General features: G+C 49.4%; 1 protein-coding gene across 2 annotated transcripts in view; it reads right to left on the bottom strand.

The window, feature by feature from the left end:
* Window positions 1-26651, bottom strand: part of HIPK2 (homeodomain interacting protein kinase 2) — a 187589-nt gene that overhangs the window by 112353 nt on the left and 48585 nt on the right. For both annotated transcript variants that reach the window (XM_057731960.1, XM_057731961.1), the window contains exon 2: window positions 16397-17480. In XM_057731960.1, coding sequence (XP_057587943.1) covers window positions 16397-17480 — 1084 coding nt within the window. The remainder of the gene's footprint in view (window positions 1-16396; window positions 17481-26651) is intronic.

Raw genomic sequence — 26651 nt, 5'->3', positions numbered from 1 at the left:
ACCCATTTCTCCCCCTTCTCTGCCCCTGTCAACCACCAATCTGCCTTCCGTCTTTATGGGTTCATCTGTCCTGTTCACATAGAGAATCACACAACATGCAACCTTTTGTGTCTGGCTCCTTGCACTCAGCACGGTGTTTTGGATGTACACCCACGTTGCAGTGGGTGTCAGTACTTCCTTCCTCTTTACAGCTGACTAATATTCCATTGTAGGGATCTACCACAATTTGTTTAAACACGCATCCACTGCTGGACATCTGCGCTGTTTCCACCTTTGGGCTATTGTGAAGAAAGCTGCCATGAATGTACAAGTATTTGTTTGAGTCACCTGTTTTCAATTCCTTTGGAGTGGAATTGTGAATATCAAATGGTAATTCTACATTTAAAATTTTGAGGACCCGCCAAACTTTTCCACAGTGGCTGTACCATTTTACATACCCATAAGCAATGTATGAAGGTTCCTGAAAAAGTTCTTTTAAACATACCTAATTTATGAAAAAAAATTCCTTAAATGATTTTTATTAATGCTGACCTTTGTGGCTCATGAAGGCTTAGGGGATTTATGTAACAGCTTTCCTTTAACAGTCCTTGTGAAACCTCTAATCCCCAACCTCTGCCCCCCCACCCCCCCATCAAGTATGGAGAATATGTTAATCACCAGAACAGACACTCAGGACATTTACAATCTAACTAGCTGCCCAGGACACAATTACAAAACAAATGTAAGTCATAAAGTTCCATCAAATGCCAGAAGGTATAAATACAGATTTTTAAAATGCAACAAGACTTTATAGCAGACAAGGGAGAGATGCACCGAGAGCAAAGTGGCCAAAGAAAGATGAATAGAGAAATGAAGCCTGAGTAAGACCTTGAAGGACAGGTATAATATCGAATAAATAAGAAACACCATAACCCCTGGCTTCTATCCAATGCCTGCCTTATGGACTGGGGGTGCTCTGCTGTGTTACTGCAAGGTAACTTGGGCAGCAAGCCCCCAGAGAAGGAGACGAAGAGCTGGGATTCTCGATCTTCCTCGCCAGCACAGGGCAGTATGTCACTTCCCAAGGGCGGCAGGGAGCAGATATCCTGCATAAGGCCCCCGCCCCAACCTGCTAAGAAAGGCGACTTTGTCATGTTTCGTTAGAAATGTTCAGTTTCTGTGGCAAAACAAACCCAGCGATTCTCATGCTGAGTGGGCAAAACTGAAAAGTACTTAAGTTTGGTGAGCCTCGCTTGCTGGATGGAAGGAGGGACCGCATGAATATGTACAAGGTCCCTCGGCGCTTCCTCCGCAGCGCCTGGACACCCCCACCGCGCTTAGGCTGCGTGTGCCTTCCTTCCACAGCAAGAAGTTAGGTTTCTGGGCGGAGGGCGCCTTCCCCAAAGCGCAGGTCAGCATGACACTCGGGCACTCTGCCGCCCGAGGGCGAGGCAGGGCCCGGGGTGCAGGGGAGCGGGTCCCTGTGCCCCACGCCCGTGGCCGTCCTCCCCAGCGCAGAAGCCCGCAGCACTTGAACTTCAGCGAGCTGATGGACCGACTGCTCTCCACCCGGCACTGCCGTGGTCTGCACCCACCCTGTTCACATTTTTAGGGGCAGGCTCTTGGGGCCGAGGCTGATGGGTCCCTGAATGCAACGAGGGGGCGAGGGGCCAGCGCGTGCGCCCCGAAGGATGCGCATGCGCACCGTGGCTGCGCGGCTGCGCTTGCGCGGCGGGCTCTCCCACCTGCACTCGTTCATTTCTGAGCGGGTGCAGGCGCCGTCCCATCCAAGGTGTCAAGGACACCGCCTTTCACTGCCACCGGGACAGCCGGAGAACAACAAACAAAACCAAGCCGTATGCAAATCCCAGTGTCCTGTGGAACCAAGCACGTGACGGGAAAACAAAGCAGGGCTCCGTGGCCCCCTCCAGCGGACAGGTCGCCGGTCTGTATGAGGGTGGGGAGGGCAGGAGGGCGGACAGGAGCCTGTGTGCGGCCCCGGCCTGCGCAGAGGAGCTGGAGGCTGTCCCTCTGCACCCGACGTTCCAGATGCCTTGGACGGGGGCCCTCAACCAGGGCAGGAATCAGCTGCGCGGAGTGCGACTCGCAGGCTGCACTCGTGGGGCTGGTCACGAACACGTGGATGACCCCCGACAAGGCCCTGACCGCGCGGTTACACGGGGACAGCAACGCTGCCTGAGCGACCCTCGGAGTTACGATGGTCACACAGAGCCACGTTCAGCATAGCCCGAGGCCCAGGCAAATACAAACCGTTAATTCCCACTCAGGCAGGGTCTGATCCCCTGGGCACTTCTGCTGATTTCTTTGGTGGCTTCATGTCCCTAAGTCTTCCGTATAAACGGGTGTGTTCCTAAGAGATGCTCTTTCCAGAGAAGCTGCAGCACATTTCCCCAAAGGGGGTGGTGTGTGTCCCCACCGTGTCTGCAGTGTCACGCACACAGGTGTTTGACATCACTTGCTGAACTGAGCTTGTAAAGTAGAGCAACGTGATGAAGATATGGGTCTTTCTACACACTGTGACAGAATACGAATGGGAAAAGCTGGAAAAATAATTCTAATGGCTCATTTTCAGAGAAAAATCTATCTTCAATCTTACTGTTTCTGTCAGCACCAGAAGAAACCTCGTTTGGGTCCACGTGGCCCCAAACTGAGAGTCACACATGAATACATTTCTTTCAGAGGCAGCAAAGCAATTAACTGGCAACATTCTGAGAGCCCAGCTCTTGCTTAACCAAGTCCCCAGTGTCAACGGATGGCGATGTCTGGAGACGTCCCACTGCTGATGTGTCCACCTGGATTAGTGTGGGAGAACCTTGGGAACACAGGTAGAGGAAGAGAAGAAAAGAAAAATCCAGGGATAGAAAGGAAAGGCAGGTTGTGGTTAGAAATAGTAACATTTTTACAGTCTCCGCTATGCCCAAGGCTAAGCACAGTGGAGCGCACTCAACACGTAGACCTTCGAGGTGCCCACAGCCCTGGTGCGTTACATCACCTGGTCCAGGTAAGGAGATGGCATGTTCAGGGAGGTTAGGAGATTCACCTGAGTCACACAGTTGGTGGGACACTGAGACCCAGGTCTCTGTCTCCACGTCACCTCCCTAGACGATGCCAGTGGTGGCTGGTCATTTCAGGTCACTGTAAAGCAGGTTGATAACATCAGCCCTGGTTCTTTCACAGGATCTCAGAGCCAGACTCTGGCCCCAGGAAGTGTATAATTTCCTTGGAGGTCAAATGCACAAGTGAATGACATGCCAGATTATACAATGTCGGCATGTTTCCAGAGGAAGAAGCATTTCCGGTTGTGGTGAATTTGGCACTTGGGTTCCTTAAAAGGAGTGGCACAGGGCTGGGTTTTGGGGTCTGGGTGCGGTAGAGGGCCGGGGAGGCATCCTAGGCCGAGGGAACACTGTGGGCTTACACAGGTGCTGAGGGTGTGGGTGGGGGTTAGGGGCAGGCTGGGGCCTTGGAACAGGACTCTGAATCCCAGGCTGGGAACTGGGATGTGGAGCTAGAGCAGGAGACAGAGGAGGGGACACAATCAAGGAAGGAGCTGTCAGGAGTATCTTCTGAGAAGGAAAAGGGCACGTGGAAGATCAAGGAAAGATGCCCCAGAGCTCCTTGGAACTGACACAGAGAGGGCGGCCTGGGTGGCACCACGGGGCAAGGCCAACAGGGGTGTGGTGGCTGGGAACTCAGATCTGCAAATGAATGGACCTCTCACTGGCAGAAGGGTCAGAGAAACCCGTCTCCCACCGCCTGTTCTGAGCTGCGGAGGACACTGTGAAACGACACTTACATGCTGTGGGCTCTCTGGTTTCTTCCAAGGAAATAAGTGCAAAGTTTCTGTCAGTGGGGAGGGAACGGAAGGAATGTGGCTCTGTGCCCAGCATGTGGCCTTGGGCCACGGCCCAGTTATTGGGGTGAGTGGCCCAGGTCGTGCTCCTGGGAACCGGCCTCATCACACCCGGGAGCACCGCTGGGGATGGGGCCCCTCTCCAAGGCCTGTCACTCAGAACACAGACAACACAACCCTTTGCATCCAAGATGGCACGCAGGTGCCCTCTCCTTAGAGGGGATAAAAGACCTTTCCTACAAAACCAGCTACTTCTCTGTAATAAGCACGAATGTCCCCACAGATGCGAGGCCTACTGTTGGGAAGTGCTGGTTTTAGGAAAGCTATTTTATCGAAAACAATGTTGTTTCACACCTGGGTTTGCTGGCCATGGCCATAATAATGTAAGAGCTGAGGGCAGGGCCCTGTAGGCACAGTAAGGCTGGATGACCAAATTCCACAAAGACTTCATCTTTCTGGACTCTGGCTTTTCAGAGGTAACAGTTCTTCACTTCTCTGTTTCTAGTGGTCACTGTCCTTCACTTTTAGAGGGCACGTCCATGACCTATTCATGAAACGGCACATATAAAGAAACTATGGGATCGAAATGCTTCCGTCATCAGCAGCTGTTTATTCCCCAGAGTTGTTTTCACAGTTCCCTGGTCCAGCCCTTTCCAGAAATGACTGTTGCCCTGCTGGTCATCCTGTTACAGGATGAACAAAGATATCTCTTTTACCCAAACACAACACAACAAAAACAGGAAGAAAAACTAGGCAAGATAAAGTTGAAGGGTTTAATATTACCAACAATTTCCTTGGAGATCTTTAGGAGTAAAGAGAGTCTCAATTTTCACTTAGAACTTTTTAAATTTTATTTTTTGACGTAAGTTCTAGCCCGTTACCACCACGATAGTCAGGACACAGCAGTGCCGTCTCCCAAAGATCTCCCTGCCAGGAGATCAGGGTGAATATTCACCTTTCACAGTGAGACCATCTGACTCTCAGTGCCAGAGCTGTTTCTATTCTGGGGGTTCACACAGTGCATTTTTATTTGCCAATATAAGTTCTAATTTACAAAGAGAAGAGGACCAGAAATCCTTCACTGGAGGTCAGTGGATGACAGAGAAGCAGCACCAGCAGTCCATCCCTCATGTTCTGGCCAGAAAACTTTGATTTTTAGAGTCAATAATTATATAAATCAGGTTGTGACTGGAGAGTACGTGTCCCCAGGCACAAGAAGCAGGATCAGAGGGGCTCCAAATGTGGGGAATAAGGACCAGCCTACCTGCTGCCAGTGAACTTGCACACCCACACCCTCCCCATGTACCGACACACATCACATATACAATACACAGTAACATACACACCATACAACTCACACACCCCACACATCCAACACACACACCAATACACACCCCGAACACCCCCACACCAACACATATCACATACATAGCACACAGTAACAGAGACACCACACATACAACTCCCCCCACATACCAACACATATCACATATACAACATACATCAACCACACATCACATATACAGTATACACTCACATATACTCCACATATCCAACACCCACACCCACATATACAACACCCCCCCCAACACACACGCCACACATACCAACACATATCACACATCCAACATACACCAACCACACATCACATGTAAAGCACACAGCAACACACATTCACACATCCAACATACACACCCACACACATACACCCCCCTCAACACGCGTGTGCCTTCAGGGAGTCCTTGAGCAAAGTCCTGCCCGTCACTCCAGTCTTGGCTCCGGGACCCTCTGCTGTTGGCAGAGACGGAGAGGGGATGAGGGAAGCGTGGCACGTGGCAAAGGCAGTGCAGCTTCCTGAGGCTTCTCGTGCCCCACTCCCCACTGCCCTGCGAGCCCAGCCCGGGTGCAGGATTCGTAGCGTCCCTGCAGGGACCTGAGCCAAGGCAGGAGGGTGTCGGAACTGCACTCTCAAGTCAAGCATGCTGCACCTGCGTCTCCTTCCCAACTCAGAGGAAGAGACGTCACTCCTCTCCTCAAACGCTAACCCCTTCACTGCTGCCCTGGACACCGTCCCTTCCTGACGCCAGAGGAAACCCACCAAACACACGCCGTTAGTGCCTACTGACTGTGACGTCTGTGCCGGGCCTCCACATGTCCACACAGACGAAAAAGAAACGACGCGTGATCCCAAGGAGCTTGGGAATCCTGGGGATGTCGATGGACAACAATGATCCCAGGCCAAATAAAACAAATGCTAAACCGGAGGCAAACACACCGGGAGGGGAGCCCAGCAGAGAGCATGATGTTACGCATGGCAGAGGCGAGGTGCACACAGGTGAGCTGCACACCAAAGCCATCTTGTTTAGCTGTCAGAACCACCTCAGGAACTGCTGTCATACCTCCCTCGCAAGAGAAAGAACGAGCCTCAGAGAGGTCTGGGAACTCGCCTGAAGTCACACAGCTGTAAAGTAGCAGACCTGGAATTCAAATCCAGGTCTCTGCCGATACAGGGAAGATGAGAAGAATGGTGCTGATAGCGGCAGCAGCAGTGGAAGCAATGACAGCAGCTGACACGGGCTGAGTGCTTGCAACGTGCCGGGCACATGCTGAGCCGTGTGTGATGAGCTTTGTCCTCTTCGGGAGATCTTCGTTTGTTCCGCTCCTAAGTGTGAAGACAAAGTTACGGGGCACACAGCTAGCACGTCCTCTGTAACGTCTCAGAAACGGAAAAGCAGATAAGGGGTTAGCGGCCCAGGGGGTGGCACTGTCTCCGCACGCGCAAGGTTCCCCAGTCGGGCCTTGCTGTGCCTGGGCCCTTCTTCATGCTGGGAAGTCATTTCTAATTTTCTGCAGAGGTATAATGGGACATGACAGATGTTGGCTGATTTCAGGGAACTAATCTGTTAAAAGCCGAGTCAGCTGTCTTCAGGTTTTAAATTGAAATCTCACAGGTGGAAAGGCAAGACGGAATGAGTATTTTTGGTGAGATGTGCCTGTTCCCCAAAAGGCTGATTAAGGGGGCCCGTATGATCCAGGGCTTGGAGATGCTGGATGCCATGGGCCCAAGGTTTAGGGCGACAGTGAAAGGACTTGTAGGAAAGACTAGAAGAAGCTGGGCATGTGGGGGTTTCTGGTGTGTGACAGCATGAGTTGAGCTATAAACATATGAGGCCACGGATACCATCCATCCATCCATCCATCCATCCATCCATCCATCCACCCATCCATTCACTCACCCATTCATTCGGCCAGTTAGTCAGCTGCTCATTCAACAAAGGCACCTTGGGGAAGAGCACCTACAACAGCTACTGAGCCTGAGCTTCCTGAGGTTTTCTCCCAAAGAGACGCGCTACACCCAAGCCCTGCCCCGGGCTCTGCTCTGGGGACACCTAACCTATGATAATTGCTTCTACAATGTCACCACCTCTATCTCTGCCCAGGAACAAGAGCCACAGCCCAATACTCATCAGCAAGAGCCCTGCCCTCCATCCAGCTTTAAGACCCTGTGAGCCAGCAGCCGGCGGGACCAAGGGAGAAAGGGAACACCAGGCTTGAGCTGCCCTGGCAAGGCTGTGGCTGGGTGCTCCCTCCTCCTCTGGAAGCCTGGTGAGGGGGTGGGGAAAGGATGGCCCGATCTGTCCCAGCTGTGATGCAGAGACCCACTGCCGGGGGGGGGGAGGCCAAGGGCAGGAGGGGACGGGGCCTATTCAGTGGGGAGGGCGCCCAGGACTCAGAACATACAAGCGGCCCAGGGACCCGGCAAAGCGATTCGAGGGTGGCACGCTCTGCCTGCTGGGTTTAAGGAGAGACGTCCACGACAGTGGAGCCTGACACACCCACCGCCTGCTCCCCAGGGACAGCTCATCCCGTGACAGATTCGGGGGCAGAGCTGCATAGCTGAGGGCATTCCCACTTGCTTCTTGGAACCTCAGCACAAAGCACAGTGTCTGGCACATCTTCAGAATTCAAAATATTACTTGTTCGATGCATAAATGAGGATTACGGCTCCAAACCCAGCTGTGGCTACGGGAGAGTTCAGCAGCGACTTAGCAGTAAGTGCTACGTCGATTGAAAATTATGCAAAAAGTCACGTGTATTAGTGTCTCTGATGTCCACGTGCTTCCCAACCCCACCCACCTCCACCACGTCCCTCCCAGCCACCCACCTGCCAGTTCACCAACCCACATGACCACTCCTGGGGCTGGATATTCCCCATCAGCACCACTGAAGCGCAAGGGGTCCGACCACAAGGAACCTAACAACTGGGCCCCAGGGAGGGGCGATCAGCCACGCAGGTGAAAGGTCAACAGCTCCATGCCAGGTTGTCCACAGTGACCCCACTTCTCCCATTTTGACGGGGCAGGTAGTAACCCCCTCTGCGGGGCGACGGACTCAAGGATCCAGGCCACCTCGAGCAACAGTTCTCAAAGGACAAAGTAATAACACTTTTAAAAATATAAATAAATACATAAACCAGGAGGAAACGCCTCTGGAGGTGGTGGATCTGTTTAAGGCATAAACCGTGGTGATGGTTTTACCTCCAGACTCATCAAATTGTACACAATAAATATGTACCGCTTTTCGTATGTCAATCATACCTTAATAGAGTGGCTTTAAAAAAAGAATCAGCTGCAGAGCCTGTTTAAATCTATGTCATCTGGCCCCACCCCCTGAGAGCCTGTTCCTTAGGTTTGTTTTGCACCTCAGGCCCCTCCCTGTTTAACAAGCACCTGGTGACACTGTGGCAGGAGGGTCCTTGGACCACACTTTGAAAGCAACTGGTTTATACCCTGAGCTCAAGAGTGGTTCCAGCCCTACTGTCCTCAGGTCTGGGGTAATGTAAATGGCAGTTCTACAGCAAGGCAGAAAACTGGGCCACGTTTCCAGGTCATCAACCCTGCTTCTGCACCTGGGCCCCAGACCTCCGGGGTCACTCTGACTGGCTCACGTGATCTGTGAATGTACACGATTTTTCAATGTCTCTGAAGTTTTGTGTGTGTGTGTCCTTGCATGTATATGCATGTTTGTTGCGTGTGTCTGCGTGTATCCCTCCATGTGGTGGGTATCTATGTACATCAGCATCTTTGCTAGAGCTGAGCTTTAGCTTCTGCCACGAAGGTGCTGGAGAGCACATCTAGATCTTGCAAATGTCATGCATGGGCTTGTATTATGTTATCTGGGTTTATTCATGTGACTGTGCATGTGTGTGTGTGGGGGGGGGGACTGGAACACTGGGGCAGAGATACATTCAAATACACAGAGAGATTCTCTACTTATTTCATACTAAAGAAAAATTTAATTTCAAATTATTTCACCACACAACTCAAGGTCGTAGAGACAAGTAAGGGAAAACTAAAGGTAATCTAACAGCCCAGATAACTTATTGATTACTTCTCCTCAGAAAAGAAACTGCAACTCTAAAAGCTTTTACATATTTATAACCACCTCTCTTGTCTGGGTGAATGAGACTGTCAGTGGGTTGAATATTTCACTCAATAGTCTCAAGGGTAAACTAGCACCCTTTCCTGTTGTATCTGCTAGTAATAAAAGACAAATTAACTTAAAAAGCTAATGCCTGCAATGCAGCTGCTTTCAGAGCTCTTCTTTTCAATCAAACCTAACTTCTAGTCAGGAATCTTTTATAGTTTATAATCTGCACAAACTATGCAATTTTGCAAACTATTTCTATGGCTTTATTAAGCTATGGCCCTTTTTTGAAGTGACCTAGTGTAAAGCATTTTAGAAGATGACGTGTTCGCTGTTGATGGGGAGATGATGGAGGGTCCCCAGTTTGAGCTAATGAGGCCAAGGTCAGCCCACAGGAGAGAACACTGTCCCCTGGCCGTGGACTAAGCACAGGCCTTGGTCATGATGGAATCCAGATGCGGGAGTGTGGGTGGTTTACAGTTGACCTTCTACCAATATACTGAGTCAGTGGAACCCAGCTGCGGACGGACGGATGGGGCCAGGACTGGAGCTAAGGTCTCTCAACTCTTCTTCCAGAGCCTATTACCTGGTAGTAGTGGTGGGACTCGAAACTGGGTTCTGGAGGCCAGAGCTTCACAACTGTGCCTTAGGAAAAGCAAAGTCCATAAACAAAAGACAGCAAAACAGACAAACAAGATAACCTATTCCCTCTAAGCCGACTCTGCAGTCGCAGTACCAGAATTTAAAAGCATTAAAAGTGGTCACATTTATACTGGTCGGGGGATCCCCCATTATACGCTGCGGCCTCTCCCCTTTATTTGGGAATAACTACTGTTGTCGCCTAGCCTCTGGGTTCTCCCCAACGTTTCCCCCCCGTTTCAATTGATTAGCTTCACCAATATCCTTAACTTCACTGAATCCCTCCTTTGTTAAATCCACGCCCCTCAAGCCTCCATCAACATTCTCCATTGTCAGGCCTCCCTCACCTAACCCTCACCTTTCAACCCAGGCCTTCAACTCCTAGCAGGTGTCACCGTCGTCCCTCCTTCCTCCATCTTCCTTTATTTATTCCAATCTCCGTGCCTCTCAGGCTCCCCCCACTCCCAACTCACATTTCCTTTAAGATGGACCTCAGGAGTCCTTCCACACAGGCTCGTGCTCTATAAACCTTCCCATGGGGCAAAATCTTTCATTGACTTTGAAACTCTGTAACTGGTTTTCTCATCACTGGTTCCCTAGAGTCTCCATGAATATCTGCTGAGTGATCAAACATTTGCAATATCAAAGTATCAGAATTACACTCTAGGCAATTTGTCTGTGTCTTTTAATCTCCTCAGAGAAATCACAAACTCCTCCAGATTGGAAATCTTGTGCCTCATCTTCTACCCTCCGGCACATCTACCACAGGACACACAGTAGATGCCCAATGAATGTTTGATGAATTGAACTAAGTTAGACTATATCTCCACCCCCACCTAAAACAACCATGGAATCAATCTGGAGATAGTGTCTGAAACCAAAAGAACCAGGCAAAAAGGTTAGATTATTCTGAAAGAGTAGATTACTAGCCATTTTTAATATCCTAAATTTTTATGCACCTCCCCCCCCCCTTTTCTTTGGTCCCGGTTCTTTGGTCTTAAGTGTTTCAAATTAAGTCTAGACAAGAGTATTATGAATAGCCCGGAGCAGGAACAAAAAAATGCACACATTTGAATTGCTGACTATCTCCTGCCTGAATGGCATGTCTTTTTGTTTGTGTTTCCTGAGTAGAGCTTAATATTTAGTCTTGTTTTCAGTTTGCTGGTCACGCTGACAGTGGAAATACCCCAGCATCAACTTATTGCTTGCTCCAAAAAAATAACTGGCATCAATGTAGAATCAAATGCAACAGTCCGCTCTTAACCACGGTCAGCCACAATCCAAAAATATTAAGTAAAAAATTCCAGAAACAAACCATTATTAAGTTTGAAATTGCCTGAGAGGCGTGATAAATTGTCCTGAGGAGCGTGATAAAATCTCACGAGGTCCCATTCTATCCCACCCAAGACAGGAATCTTCCCTTCGTCCGGCACACCCTTCCTGTTGGTGTCCTAGTAGTGTCTCCCAGTAGCCGCCTCTGCGGTCACACTGACGACGGCATCGCGATGCTTGTGTTCCAGGAACCCTTATTTTACTTAATAATGGCCCCAAATGGCAAGAATAGTGATGTTGGCTATTTGGATACGCCAAAGAGAAGCTGTAAGGTGCTTCCTTTCTCAGTGAAAAGGTGAAAGTTCTCCAGGTAACAAGGAAAGAAAGGAAGTATGCTGAGGTTGCTGAGATCTACGGTGAGAGTGAATCTTCTATCCGTTAAATAGTGAAGAAGGAAAAAAGAAATTCCTGCTAGTTTTGCGGTCACACCTCAAACTCCGCAGTGTGTGATAGGGCTTGGTTAAGATGGAAAAGACACTGAATTTGTACAATAAGATATTTAGAGAGCGAGAGAGAGCACCGTCACACAGCTCGTACTGCGGTATACTGTTACACCTGTTCTCTTATTAGCTATGGGTGTTAATCGCTTACTAATCTGCACCTTTCCTACGCATGAGTATGTATGTGTAGGAAACACACGGTACACACAGGGTTCAGACCCGCTCTCAGTTTCAGGCATCCAGTGGGGGTCTTGGAACATAACCCTGAGGATAAGGCAGGGCTGCTGTGGGGAAACGAAAGGCACTTCCAAGGTATGTTCACTGAAGTTCACAGGATTACCTCCAATTCCATCCCTTAGGGTGTGAACACTTGAAAGGGGACACCGTTAAGGAAATCCCTTTCTCCCTCAGGGGGCCTCTGACCGCCTGCACAAGCTCACCTCTGATTCCACGTGGTGAGTCCTAGGGTAAGTGCAGGGGGAGGACTTTCTCTGGGGACCCCCCCTCGGAGACTGGGGTGCAGTGGGTCTGGGGCAGGACCGTGGCAGAAGTGTGTTCTTAACACACTCTCCAGGTGATTCTTAATGCACAACAAAGCCTGAGGACCAGCGTGGGTTGACAGTTTAGCTAGATAACTGACCTTCAAGTTGGAAGGTCAGGTTGGCAGGGACTACCCACGCATCAGACTTAAACAATGAAAAAAGCAGCCTCGCTTCCTGAGAAACACACGGTCAGGCCTGCCTCACAGAATACCTACAGCAACGTGCCCGACATCGACGGAGCACGTGCCTGACAACCGTGGAAACCGTTCACGCCCTGCGACACACCTACTCTTCCAGGTGCCCCCTACGAGGACAGGAACGTCTCTTTACACCACACTGTTTCCACGTCACCAGGCGGGGACGAGAGCGGGCTGAGACATTTAACACTGTCCATTTAAAAACAGGACAGGACGCGTCCACGTTCTCCCCTCTGAAAGTGAGGTCCCCAGGGGATGACGTGCACAGCTCGGATACAGGGGGCCCGGGGGACCCAGGCCCTGCCAAAGCCTGGATCCGCAGGGTGGGGACGCCTCTCCTCCAGGCGGCTCAAAGCAGCGACAAGTCTCTCACCGGGCAGCCGAGAACCTCTTCCTTCTCAGATTAACAATGGACCGCCGAGGAGCCTTCCCCACCCGGCTCCTCTCCCCTGTGAGGGGCACAGCGATCAGGAAAAGCAACAGGGCAAATGTGCCGGGAGCGGAGACGGTCCGCAAGCCCTCACACCGCTGTGTGCGGCAGCAAGCAACTGCGGGGTTCAGGTGAGACCCGGGGGAGGAACAGGGCACCGTGGCCAACTGAGAGACGAAGCATCACTTCGGGCAGAAACGCCGGGCTGGCTCTCATGTGGACCATGCCCTTGAAAGCAGAGCCGGGCATGGGGGGTGGGGGGCCCCCACGAAGACCCGAAGGACACTCGCCTTCCTGGCCAACGTTTCCACAGGAGGAAGAGGTCCTGCTCAAAATTTCAGGCAACAGTCACGTAAGGTCTAAAGAAGGGGGTTACATCACACCCAGCGGGCGTTCCAAGGGAAATGGGTGGGCGCCAGGGCGGGAAATGGAAGATGGAGAGGGGGCTCACGAGAGCCCTGGACTCTGGGCACATGAGCCTTCCATCTGGTGGAGCAGTTTCTCCTGCCGCCCAGAGCTGCGGGGCTGGGGTCCCCAGCACCCAGGCACCGGGGCCGACTCGAAAGCGCAGGAAGCCTGGAGAGTCTGTCTGCTGGGAGAGGGGTGCTGAGTGTCCCATGGGCGCAGGAAGGTGAGAACACAAGAGAGCTCAGGCATCCAGAAGTCCGCTTACGCAGTGCATCGTGTTGCTCTAAGCACGCACTGCCTTTTAACCAGAGTTTTCAAAAGGCGTTCTCTCTTTTTTTAAATTTATTTATTTATTGGCTGTGTTGGGTCTTCGTTCCTGCACACAGGCTTTCTCTAGTGGAGGCGAGTGGGGGCTATTTTTTGCAGTGTTCGGGCTCCTCAATGCCATGGCTTCTCTTGTTGCGGAGCACAGGCTCTAGGCGCGTGGGCTTCAATAGCTGCAGCTCACGGGCTCAGCAGTTGTGGCTCACGGGCTCTAAAGCGCAGGCTCAATCGTTGTGGCGCACGGGCTTAGTTACTCCGCGGCATGTGGGATCTTCGTGGAGCAGGGATCAAACCCGGGTCCCCTGCATTGGCAGGCGGATTCTTTACCACTGCGCCACCTAGGAAGCCCTTCAAATACCTTTTTACAAGCTGCTGTGCTCAATTTTTAGTAAACACGCGTAAAGCCAGTATCGTTTTTGAAACAGCACCAAGTTAACAAAATAATAAAACCCTGAGCAGCCTGACTTCACTGCAGTTCATCCTAAATTCAGGCCAAGAGCTAGGAGGGAGCGGCCTCTGGCATGCTGAATCGGCAGCCCAGGTGCAGAGTGACAGTGGCGGGGGAGCTGGCCACGGCGCTGGCTGTGGCCACCCCCGGACGGGTGTGACCCTGATGAGGCCCCCCAGAGCGCGCCTTCAGACAAGGGCACTTTCCGAAGAGAAAGCCTGCTGTCCCAGCCCCCGCCCAGCCTCCTCCTTCACCCCCTCCCCTGGCGTCCTTCTTCCTGCACCTTTAAGCCCAGGCTCCCTTCCTCAGTGGCCACAGCACCGGCCTCACAGCCTCCCTCTCGGCCCGGCTCCGGGGCTGCGGGCCGACAACAGACTGCAGAGGTTTAAGACGCGGGTGCGTGGAGAGGATCCCGGTGAACGATGTAGATCCGCCCCTCCCGGAGCCCAGCAGGGACGCAGGTGCGAGGCTCCTCCCCGGATGCTCAGGGGTGGTGGTGGTGGTGGTGGTGGCAGGAGGACAGCGCTGATGGAGAGGCCTAGAAACCGGTCTGATTCAGGAATGAGATGAGGGAGCTGAGGCGGCAGCGGAGACGCGTGGCGTGTGGCCACAGACCTCCCGGGGAGGGGGTGCGAGGTCAAGGACAGAGACCCGTGGGCCCAGGGCCAGGCCTGGGGCAGCCCTGAGGCGCAGACACCTGTGACGGTCTGTGTGGAGCTGGCCTGGCGGGGGAGGCAGGGCAAATCGGCAAACAAGGGGGGCGGGCGCTGGGCCGGCCTCAGAACGCGTGGCGGGCCAGCTGTGCCGACGTGGCTCAAGCACATCCCCAGCCTTTCTCCGTGGCCTGGAAGGATGTGTGGGCAAAGCAGGGGCACACGCGGCGGTCGGGCCAGCGGGGCTCGGGCACGGAGGAGTCGTGGGATTCTGGTTTCACTACCGACGTGTCAGCCTCTTAAGTGTGGTGTCAGTCCCATCTTCTCACGTGAGTTTTAGTTTCACTTCTCGCCAACTTCCATTTTCACTGGACCCTTCAACATCCCCTCAAACACAGCCCATCACCATCTCCCTAGGACAAACCCACTTGCTTTGCATTTCCATCCAAGCCCCGCGCTCCCACCACGCGCCAGACATGGAGTCAAGAACCCAGCTGCATGCCAGGTCCGTCACCCAGCAGCCCGACAGGGCTGGTGCCCGGACTCACCCAGTTTACGGGTCAGAAATGAAGGGGTTAGAGAAACGAGGCAACCGGCCCAGTCGCCCAGCTTCGCGAGTGGAGGGATGAGGCCTTCCTGACCCCAGAGGCAGTGCTCTCATCTGGGTCCCACTAGAGCAGCGACTCCTAACCCAGGAGAGCTCTGACAAACACCCACGCAGGACGCCGCGCCCAGAGATGTCGATGATTCAGTCTGTGGGGACGGGGACCTAAATCAGGTTATTTTTTAAAGCCCCCTCCGGCCCCCCATGATTCTGACGTGGAGCCAAGGGTGGGAAGCAGTATGCCACAGACTCCAGGATGGCGAGGGCCTTGCCTCTGCTGTCCTGGCTGCGTCCTGGTGCCCGGCGCTGTGTTAGAAGTGAAATAAATTCTTGTTGAATGAGTGAAGGAATGAGAGTGTCACGCCTTCCCACCAAGGGTGCTACAATCCTTCATCTTCCTGACCCCAAACTGGGAGTTCTCCCACCACCGGAGGAGGCTGACTGGTCCCTAGGCTGCAGACCCCTCCTCCTCCCATCCCCTTCCACAGGGACACAAAGTCATCTTCTCAGAGCATCACTTTCACCCTGTTACCCTCTGTTGCTCAAATGTTTCAGTGCTTGCTCCACGTTTATGGACACAGCTGCAACCCCTCCATCTGGTACTTAAGACCTCAACATCCTGGTCCCAGCCTATCCTTGCAATCAGATTTTTCACCACGCACGGATTCTCTGTTCTGGCCAGACGGGCGTCCTCCTGGTCTGCTGTGTGAGTCTTGTGCATTCTTGCCAGAGCAGCTTCATAATACGTGTCCCTCTTTCTCCCTCATCCGTATTTGTTTTTGTTTGTTTGTTTGTTTCCTCCTCACCCGTGTTTGGATTCCACCCGTTGGTGGCGACCTGACTCCCCTCTCCACGCCTTTGCTCTTTGCCCCCAGGAATCCCTCCCAACTCTGAACCTCTACACCAACAATCTTACTTGGCTCCATTCTTACAGAGCTTCTAATCATCATTTCAATGTGCGAGTTTCCTAATTTCCCGACCAAATCGTGATCACTTGAGAGCGGTAACTTTCTCTCCCCCGTGGCTGACCAACACTGCCCATGCTCTGAGAATGCTGCTGGGCATTCAGCATCTCCTGTCTCGGGGTAAACGGCCTTACCTGTAATATCTGGACTGCAAGTAGGTGGAGCACACAGCCTTGGACACATGACTGGCTGAACCAAAGTCGATGACCTTGACTCTGTACGGCTGTCTAGACGGATCCACCAGCATGATGTTTTCTGGTTTGAGGTCAGCGTGGATAAGACCTAGGCTTTTTAGTTTCATCAGGGCTGTGGCGACCTGCTGGAGGACTGGGCGAATGTATTTGAGGGGCAAGGGGCTGAACTTGTTCTGCTTCAGAAAGTCATAGAGGTTCTGCTCCAGCATCTCGAAGACCAAGCACGTGTGATTCTTGTGCTGGAAGCACTCGTAGGCGCGGACGAAGTTGTAGTCATCGGCGCTCTCTGTGCTCAGGCGGGCCAGGATGCTCACCTCGATCTGGCCTTGGCGGGCATACGATGGGTGGTTCTTCAGGATCTTGATGGCCACAATCTCGTTGGTGCCCCGTTTCCAGCACTTGACCACTTGCCCAAACGTCCCTCGGCCCAGGAACTCTAAGACCTCGTACGTGTTGGTCATGGAGCACAGCACCTCATGCTGGACCAGCTGATAATCCCCCTCGCTGTTGGAGCCACTGTTTTTGGATGTGGCAGTCGAGGTGGTGGCAGTGGCTACAGTGGCCCCACTCGCATTGTTCTGGATCATGGGTGGATGCTCTTCGATGATCTGCACGCTGCTCGTGTTCTCGATCTCCTCACTCTTGCGCTTGAGGCCGCATTTTTGGTAGGTGTCCAGGAGGCTCACAGTGCTGCGACGCATGAGGTTGTGCGGTCCGCCGAGGACGGGCCCGGCGCCGGAAGTGCTGCTGGCTGATGTCACGACGATGTGCCCGGTGCTTCCTGGGAAGATGATGGTCTGCTCGTACGGCAGGCTGGGGTTTGCGATGGGCAGGGAGGCGCTGACGGTCGCAGTGGCTGGCTGGGACGGTGGTGCGTTCTTGCTCTGGCCGTACACTTTGCTGTGGGAGCCGTACCCGGTCATGTCCCAGTTGGAACTCGGCTCTACTTTCAGTTTCTTCACGCTACAGAAGGCACTTGATTGAAGGGTGTGAGGGGAGAAAACTTGCACATGTGAGGCCATATCTGCGAGGAAAAGAAAGGCGAAAAGAAGTGTTTTAGTCACCCTTGTGCGAATGAACGGGACAGCGCCGCATCGGTGCTGACCGGCGGCGCGGGTCCTGGAGAACGTTGTCTTCCCACTTTAGAACAAGATGGGAAACGCGCATCTCTTCCACCCAGAAGCACCGTCTGGTTGCTCAGTTTGTGGGCCCCAGGAGGGCGTTCCGCCCGCCACCATCAGCCAAGACTCAGAAACACAATGAGAATACCAGAACGTAGTTCATTACGTATTTTTTAAAAAATAAACACTGTTTGTAACAGAAACAAATTCTTCCTCAATTCTCACGGGGTTGCAGCCCTATTAAAACTGAAGACTGTATCAGGTGGCCTAGCCAACTGTCATATACTTAGTTGTCTCACATGATCGGCTACTGTCACAGGCCCTAAAACAGCAGGGCTTACTCATTCGAGGAAACAGCTTCCCATACGGGTCCAATCACGGAGCCACTCATGACCTGCTAGCTTCTGGATGAACCATCATCACCCCTGGCACTTTAGTCACCTTGAGTAATTCTGTAGGGCTGAATCGACCAGCACCTGGTCTGATGTTTCCAATCAGACAGCCTGAGTCATTTTATCAGTTTTTTCTGGGGTGGGGGTGGAGGTGGGGGAGTGGGTAGCACAATTCATGGGCTCTATTCACTCACTCTCCCCGCGAAACTCATGTATCAATAAATTTATCTAGAAAGTACTATTATTGCATATCAAAACCTCACCCACAGTTTAGATCACCTCAGAAATCTGTGACACCATAACTCTGGAACAGCTGTACAATGTGTAGTTACGGCGATACTGGAAACAAAGAGCCATTCGTCAAAATGAATTAAGGAAAAGTAACAAGGTGATGAAGAAGGGTAAGTCCTTACAGCTAAAAGCAGAAATAAACACTGCCCGTCTTCTCACGTGCATCTGAGCAGCATTTCCTAAGAAAGCACAAGGAACGTGGGGTTTCCATCAAGCACTGCTGGTGGCTGGCGATCCCGGTGTGCGTGTCTCGCCGACCCCCTGGCGTTACCTAGGGTGCTTGTTTACCGTCTTCTCTCACCTCATCGCCCGTCACCCTAGTCCACCCCCTCTCTCAGCAGCGACCCACCTTCTACTTGGTCCAGAAGCCTGAGGCCAGAAGCCTGGCTGCCCACCTTTAGTCTCTTCATTTCAAAACACTCCTGAATTCACCTCCGTTCTCCGTCCTCTCTTCCACCTTTCTGGTCTCCGGGGAAGAGGTGTCTCTCTGTTCTAACACTAAGAGCGCCCCTGTATTCTCACGATTCAGCCTCTCTCAGGTTTTCTTGACTGCTACACTCGCTCGGCTGTCCACTCTGATGGCTTTCAATTTCTCCCTGTTAGTGGGATCCAAGTCCTTAGTAGGTACTTTAATATTAAAGTTTTGCCAAAAGAATCAATGACAGTCTTTTTCTTCTGCCTTCACATGTGCGCACGGAAACTCCCACCTTGGAAAGTAAGAGGAGTAACGGCCATATTCTTCCCTTTTAATCCTTTCCTTCTTCTCACCTGTAATCAATGGTTTATGCTCCCTTTTCTTCAAGGCTCACTCCTTAATCCATCTCCCCCGACACATACACACACTACAGGACTCTGTTCTTAAATGACTTCCTAATTGCCTAATCCAATGGCCTTTTTTTCAGCCTCTATTCTCTTTGACCTCTCGGCAACTGACCAACCTGATACCGCTGACCACGACTTCCTTCTTGATGCTCTTATCTGTGCTGTGTGAATCTGTAACCTCCCCACCCGTGTCTGACTGCACACTGTGTGCTGACGGGTTCCTCTTCCTCCTTTAAAATGTGGGCACCTCTAATGTTCGGACTCTGTCCTCTCTGGATTTAAGCTGTCATCTCTATGCAGGCGACCCCCACACATTCATTACAGGTCAAGTGCTCCCTCGTGCCTTCCAGTGACATCTTTCTGGCTCCTGCTGCAACGTGAGAGATGACCTTCCAAAGATGAACTCCTTATCTTTTCCTAAAAATTTAGCCATTTCACCCTCCATGATAGTGTCCCCATGTCTGTTCATAAAATATTCTTCTAGTCACTTGGTTCCAAAGCTGTGGATTTACCTTTGATGGTTCTTCTTTGCCTCCACGGACAGGAAGGTGTGGAGTCTCATTTCTCTGTCCTCCAAGATGTCTCTGTTTCTGTTCTTGCTGCCACTTCCATAGTGAAAGCACTCACCACTCTCTAGTAGACCAAAGCAAGCGCAGACATCTGGTCTACCTGAGCACCCTTTCTTCCCCTAATTCATCCACCAGATTATCTTCCTAGAACATTTCTAAGCATGTCACCCCTTGCCCAGAAACTTTCAACGACTCCTTAGTGTCTAGAAGATAAATTTGAGGGCTCTTAACACCTTCACATTTTGATTTCAACTGCTTTGTTGGCTCCAACTATTAACCTTCCTGAACCCTCAATTTTAATTAAGCTCTTTTACTCACTGTTTCTAGAATGTCTCTTATAGTTCCTACCTCCATGCTCTTACACAGTTTCCCCATCTGGCACGCCTTCACCGCTTCTCTCAACTTATCCAAAGATAGGACAATTCAGACGCCTCCTCTTCCTGGACAACTCCAAGGCCACACTGATATTCCCCACTCTCCATCCTTAAGGCACGTACCATGTGCACTGCCCATTTGCCCACAAATTGCATTTCTGCCTTACAGAATCTCATCTTGAAGTGAATGACTTATCTTTTGTGCTATATAACTTCTTACACATTTTAAGTCATGGTTCCATATGCAGGCTATATTCGGAAGGCACAAGCTACAGTTTATACCTCATACTTCTTTTTTTCCCCCAGCATTAAGCCAGGTTTGTTACATATGGGAGGTGCTCAGTTGATGGAATAAAGCACTCTAACTGGTAAGGCCTCTAAGAGAGCTTAGTTTTCTAGCTATAGAGCAATTACCAGTCACAAGCACCTATGGAACCTGGCCTCATTATGGAGAATAAAGAAAAACCTGCCAATCCTTTTCCACCCAAACCAAGGCAGAGTCCAGGCCGCTCCTGTCCTGGGGTCAGCAGTCATCCTCATTCCGGATGTGCTCTGACTTTCCAGGGGCAACCTCAACCTGTCTAACACCCAACACTTGCTCTGAACCCTACCTTGACCCTGATTCCACAGATCGGACAGAGGCTTCCTTTCTTGTTTGGTTCTGGAACTCCAATATCTACTTGTGTAATACAACTGCACGTCTGTACACAGCCTTCTGCCTGACAAGACTATTTTGGCTTGCTTATTCAGAATTCAGGCTTTACCTGTTTCTTCCTATGGTACTTTTTGTTCAAGTCAATCTCCCCTTAATTCTCTAACAACACAGAAAATAGCTTTTCTACATTTATCAGTATTAAATAACCACACTGTTCTGGATATTTTATACAATACAGAAATGACCAATCCCTCGGCTTTCAGTAACTTATCCACTGAAGACGCAAAGCAATAAGCATTTCCTTTATTCTTTGGTATTGAGCTTGCCCCTGACTCCTCCATCCTTGGTACTTTGAGGCAGGAGGATGGGAAGGGGGGCGGTAGGGGTCAGAGGTGGCAGAAGAAATATGCTGATGTTTCATAAAGGAGATGCAGCTCTATTCCCTATTTTCACTGTTTCAAAAAAATCTTTGTGGAAAAATCAGGGTGTAGAAGTGGAATTTTACAGAGGGGAAGAGAATGACATAACTTATTTGCTACTGGGATGACAGCCAAGGGTCATAAAAATGTGGAAATTGTCACTGGGTACCTCTGGTGACAGATTCCCAGGATCAGAGTGGAGACCTGCGTGGCTAGAGATACCCTTTGCCACACTGGCTGCCAGACTCTGGCCTGGCCACTGCTGCTCCTTTATAAGCTCAGAAGCCACTATTCTAAGAACCAGATGCAATTCCCGATACAGCCTTCTTTTACCCCTGGCTTTATTGAGATATAATTGGCATATAAAATCGTGGAAGTTTAACGTGTACAATGTGATGATTTGATACGCCTATATGTGGCAAAATGGTGATCATCATAAGGTTAGTTACCATTTCCATCACCTCACATAATTACCTTTTGTGGGTTGTGTGGTGAGAACATTTAAGATTCACTCTCTTGGACTTCCTAGGTGGTGCAATGGTTAAGAATCTGCCTGCCAATGCAGGGGACACGGGTTCGAGCCCTGATCTGGGAAGATTCCACATGCCATGGAGCAACTAAGCCCGTGCGCCACAACTATTGAGCCTGTGCTCTAAAGTCCATGAGCCACAACTATTGAGCCCATGTGCCACAACTGTTGAAGCCCACGTGCCTGGGCACGTGCTCCACAACAAGAGAAGCCACTACAATAAGGAGCCTGTGCACCACAATGAAGAGTAGCCCCTGCTCGCAGCAACTAGAGAAAGCCCGTGTGCAGCAACGAAGACCCAATGCAGCCAATAAATTAAAAAAAAAAAAAAAAAAAAAAAAAGAGCTCCTGAATTTAAAAAAAAAAAAGATGCACTCTCTCAGCAACTTTCAAGTATACAATACAGCACTGTTGACTACAGTCACCAGGCTGTACGTTACATCCCCAAACTTATTTATCTGAGAGCTGGAAGTTTGCCAATTCAGTCTTATGACCTTTATTCTGTAGCAGAGGCCATTTTGCTCTGCGAAGCAAACTGGTCAAAGAAAATACAGCTAAAGAAAGTCTTCAATAATAATAATTATTATTACCACTACTATTCTTTATTTTTAAATCTCTAAACTATCTTATAGGCCATAAACCACTGCTGGTAGTTGTGTAGCTTAGTCTTAAAATAATCTTACAGAAATAACCAAACTTACTTCCAAACATTTCTCCTTGAGAGTATTTTTCTGGAACAAATCCTCCTGATGAGTGGAGCTCCCAGTGAGCCCAGCCCGCACCCTTTGCATCCTATTTATTCAGATCCCCAAGGCTGAGGATGAGGAAGGGGAGGACCTTTATGTTTTCCACTCTAGGAAGAGCTGTTTCCTCTCATTTCTTTCTGTGTTGACCTTTGCACGCTCCAAGGCCTGCTGCCCTCCTTATCTGTCAAGTTTCTTTCCAGGAAAGGCAGGGGGTTTAATGGGCACTTTCAGTTTGACCCCATGGCACCATGTCAATGGCTTTTTTTTTTTTTTAGGGCAGGGAAACTACTCTGCCTGATGCTATAGTAGTGCATACACATCATTATATTAGTCCAGTTTCATAGAATATACAACACGAAGAGTGACCCCTGATGTAAACTATCAACTTTGGGTGATAATGATGGTTTTTTAAAAATATGTATTTAGTTAATTTACTGGCTGCGTTGGGTCTTCCTTGCTGCATGCGGGCTTTCTCTAGTTTCCGTGAGCGGGGGCTACTCTTCGTGGTGGTGCGAGAGCTCATCGCGGTGGCTTCTCTTGCTGCAGAGTACGGGCTCTAGGCGCGCAGGTTTCAGTAGTTGCAGCATGCAGGCTCAGTAGTTGTGGCTCACAGGCTCTAGAGCACAGGCTCTAGAGCACAGGCTCAGTAGCTGTGGTGCATGGGCTTAGTTGCTCCGTGGCATGTGGGATCTTCCCGGGACCAGGGATCAAACCCGTGTCCCCTGCATTGGCAGGCGATTTAACCTTAACCACTGCACCACCAGGGAAGTCTGTCAATTTCTTTTTAAATCACTTCTGCCCATCCTGTTTGGTTCTTGGAAGAGAAAGTGAATTTTTCTCCTCCTTCCTTGGGAGACTGGGAGGCTATTACCATACGTGTGTGAGGGTGGGTTTTGAGCCCATGGGAGTGAGGCACCCAGAAAATCACTGTAAGATAAATCTGCAAAACTCACACCTGCTCCCTAGAGCAGGGGCACGAGATCCAGACCGTTCCACAAAAGTCCGAGTAGCCTCCCAAGATAACTCCTGACACGATGGCTGCACTGTCACTCATATGAAAGCACAGCAAGTCACCACAATTTAGAACTAAAGTTTCTAGAAGGCACATCGCTGTTACCGTCTGTCTCATAGCAGGTCAAAATCATAAATGTTGATATTCATCAGGGCCTTGCATGCTTTTTAATGTTACTGATACAAGTTTATGTGGTTGTTATAAAAGTGACCAATAAAAAGCATTTAAAAACTAATTTATTAAAATTTAAGTCAACTTATACTACACAACTGTAAGTAACATGTCCTTCCCTGCATTTGGCAAATGAAATACAGCTCCTGTAAAATGGGCATTAAAATACATCCTATAGTTAGCAGAATTAAAGTCTATTATTTCTAAGAAGTCATTTCTCATTACCACAAAGACAAAAGACCGCCTCTTTTATGCCCCAAACAAATCCAGGTTCCTGGCTACCGAGGATGCATTTTGGACAGCATCTATGCCAAAAGGCAGTGAAAGCACTGGGCCCTCTTTTGGCCACTTTATTCACACGCTCATTTTGCATTTTTAAAAAGATATGCATGAAAGCCTGCATTTCAAAATACTATTTTTAAAACATATGCTTTCTACTCTTTATTAGAGATGCCATTTATGTCCATAAAATGCTATCACACTTGAACTGAAATCCTATTACTCAGGAGACTCATGATTCTCCAGATTTTAAAATCTTGAGCACCCAGTATGCACCAGGCTCTGGGCAGGATGTTTTACAAACAGGGTAAACATAATATGACTTTGTGACAATCCCAGAATTACCCTTGTTATGCCAACTCAATTAGAGCACTCTCCCCACTTTCATTCTTACAAGGGTCCTAGTTTGAAAACTAGGAAGTCAAGTGATGGGCTTAGGCACCTATGTTAAGTGGAAAAACCAGACCTTGACCCCAAAAGTTCAAACCCAGGTAATTCTGTGTGCCTCTTTGTCTTAATAGTTTAATGAGAAATTTATTTTTCTAGGGTTAAGAATAATTCTTTTTCCACCTAAAAAAAAGGATAGTTAAAAATCTTCATGATCTTCCTGAGCTCTTAAGTCACAAGGATTTTTAAAAGGTCATTTGTTAAAGGATTGGCTCATTTAGTTCATTTTTTCCCCACTTTGCTTAGTTTCTTCATAATTTTATATTTCACAATTAGATGAACTGAAAAGTTGCTTCACATCTGAGTACATTTCCTTTCCATTTCACCACCCCAAAATTATCTACTGGAAGATCAGACTCTGGTGAAACTACAGGGATGAGTGAGGGTTCAACTATGATTAAAAAAAAAAAATTAAACGGAATTCAGTTTCACTGGACTGTATCAAAGCTCAAGAGAAGGAACTATAAGCAAAACAGTGGCACCATTTTTATCAGTGTGTAAAGTTTAATTCTGGTGTTGCTCATCCCCACTCAGAATCCAGTTACACTATTAAAGAGAACAGAATCACGAACACCTTAGTTTGGGAGTTCCCTGGCAGTCCAGTGGTTAGGGCCCCGTGCTTCCATTACAGGGGGCACGGGTTTGATCCTTGGTCAGGGAACTGAGATCCTGGCAAGCTGCACAGTGTGACCAAAACAAACAAACAAACAAACAAACTTAAAAAAAATAAAGAACAACTTAGTTTAAGAGGTGCTAAGTTTCCCACTTCTTATAGTCCTTTAGCCACACACTTCTACCAAATAGTATAGTAAGTATTTGATAGAAACTACAGATCTTCTTCTTTTTTTTCTTTTTTGTAATCCAGAATTCAAAGGATGGATTAATTTCCATACCTAGCTGACTGCTATATCTCTCTTACATATCACATTATGCACATAAGATATAATAAAATTATAGAATATTTCAAAAAATATAAAAAATATATGAATGTTAGAAATACACATCTGAATGGACATTTAAAAACACCTAGAAAAGGGTTAATCTGTATAATCCTGATTACCATAATCTGATGCCTCAGGGGGTTGAAAAGTAATAGAAAAAATTTCTTCATTGACATATGTAACAATATTCATAAGATTTTAATGACAGTAATCCTGCTTGTCAAGTTTATATTTCACAAGTAGTACAAAGATAATCTCAGGTTAGCCCATTTCTAAATGATACATTTCCAAAACAGTGTATACTAAATGTCTGCCGGGGTTTGTATATCATTTTCCATCAAAGTCTACTCATCCACTAGTTGTGTAATGGTTAACTGTATAGTATATCCCACCAGAGCACAGTTTAGGATCAACCACGAGTTCTACAGAATTATTTATCAACAAGAACAATCACAATGCTGTTGATTCCATTAAGGACCCTCTATATAAAAAGACTGGAGTTGGGGACAAAAGGAAGCAGAAGACAGCTAAGACAACCGGCACTAGGCTAAAGGAGCTTACCATCTCATGGGGTTGCCAAGTTCAACGCAAAGTAAAAAGGACAACCGGCAATTCTGGGCAACATAAGCAACTTGCTGAAGTAAACACAACAGGAGTTCAGAGGCAGGAATCACGAGGGCTGTGGTTAGGCAAGGGTTTCCAGGGGAGGTAAGTGAGACTTGAGCTGCGATTAGAAAGATGTTATGTCTTTCGAAGGGCAGAATTTCAGCGTTCCGGCTCTCCTCACTGGGCGTTGGGGGCTTGCAGTCAGCACTAGGGTTTCTGCCCTCAGGAAACTGAGACTTTGCTTGGAGACAACGACTTAGGACCATTTAACAGTAGTCATACGTTAATAAACGCTGACCCTCAACGTAACCACCAGTCTACACCATGTGCACCTACAGCCTACTCATCCAGAACTGTCATCTTCTGATAACTTCAGTCTTCTAGAAGTGATTTTTAAAAAATATTTATTTACTTATTTGGTTGCGTGGGGTCTTAGTTGTGGCAGGTGGGCTTCTTAGTTGTGGCATGCATGTGGGATCTAGTTCCCTGACCAGGGATTGAACCCGGGGCCCCTGTGTTGGGAGCGCAGAGTATTATCCACTGCACCACCAGGGAAGTCCCTCTAGAAGTAATTTTTAAATACTGAAAAAGCTGGTGTGAAACCCTACCACTAAAGCCACTCACTTTACTGTCATCTAACACTTGAGTAACAAGTCATAGAGGGACTGTTGTTAACTGGGTTTGCCCTCTGTCAGACTCCAGGCGCGCACACCCCACAACTGTAAGGTCAGATGCATTTCCCATTTTACAGATGGGTAAGTGGAGTGCAGGGAGATGACAGTTTGTCCAAGCTCACTTTGCTGTTACCAGCAGGGCTGAGA

This window comes from Hippopotamus amphibius, chromosome 4 (genome assembly GCF_030028045.1).
Source record: "Hippopotamus amphibius kiboko isolate mHipAmp2 chromosome 4, mHipAmp2.hap2, whole genome shotgun sequence".
In the NCBI taxonomy this organism is placed as follows: Eukaryota; Metazoa; Chordata; class Mammalia; order Artiodactyla; family Hippopotamidae; genus Hippopotamus; species Hippopotamus amphibius.
The sequence above is the reverse complement of the archived record's forward strand: the minus strand, read 5'-3'. Positions and strand labels throughout refer to the sequence as shown.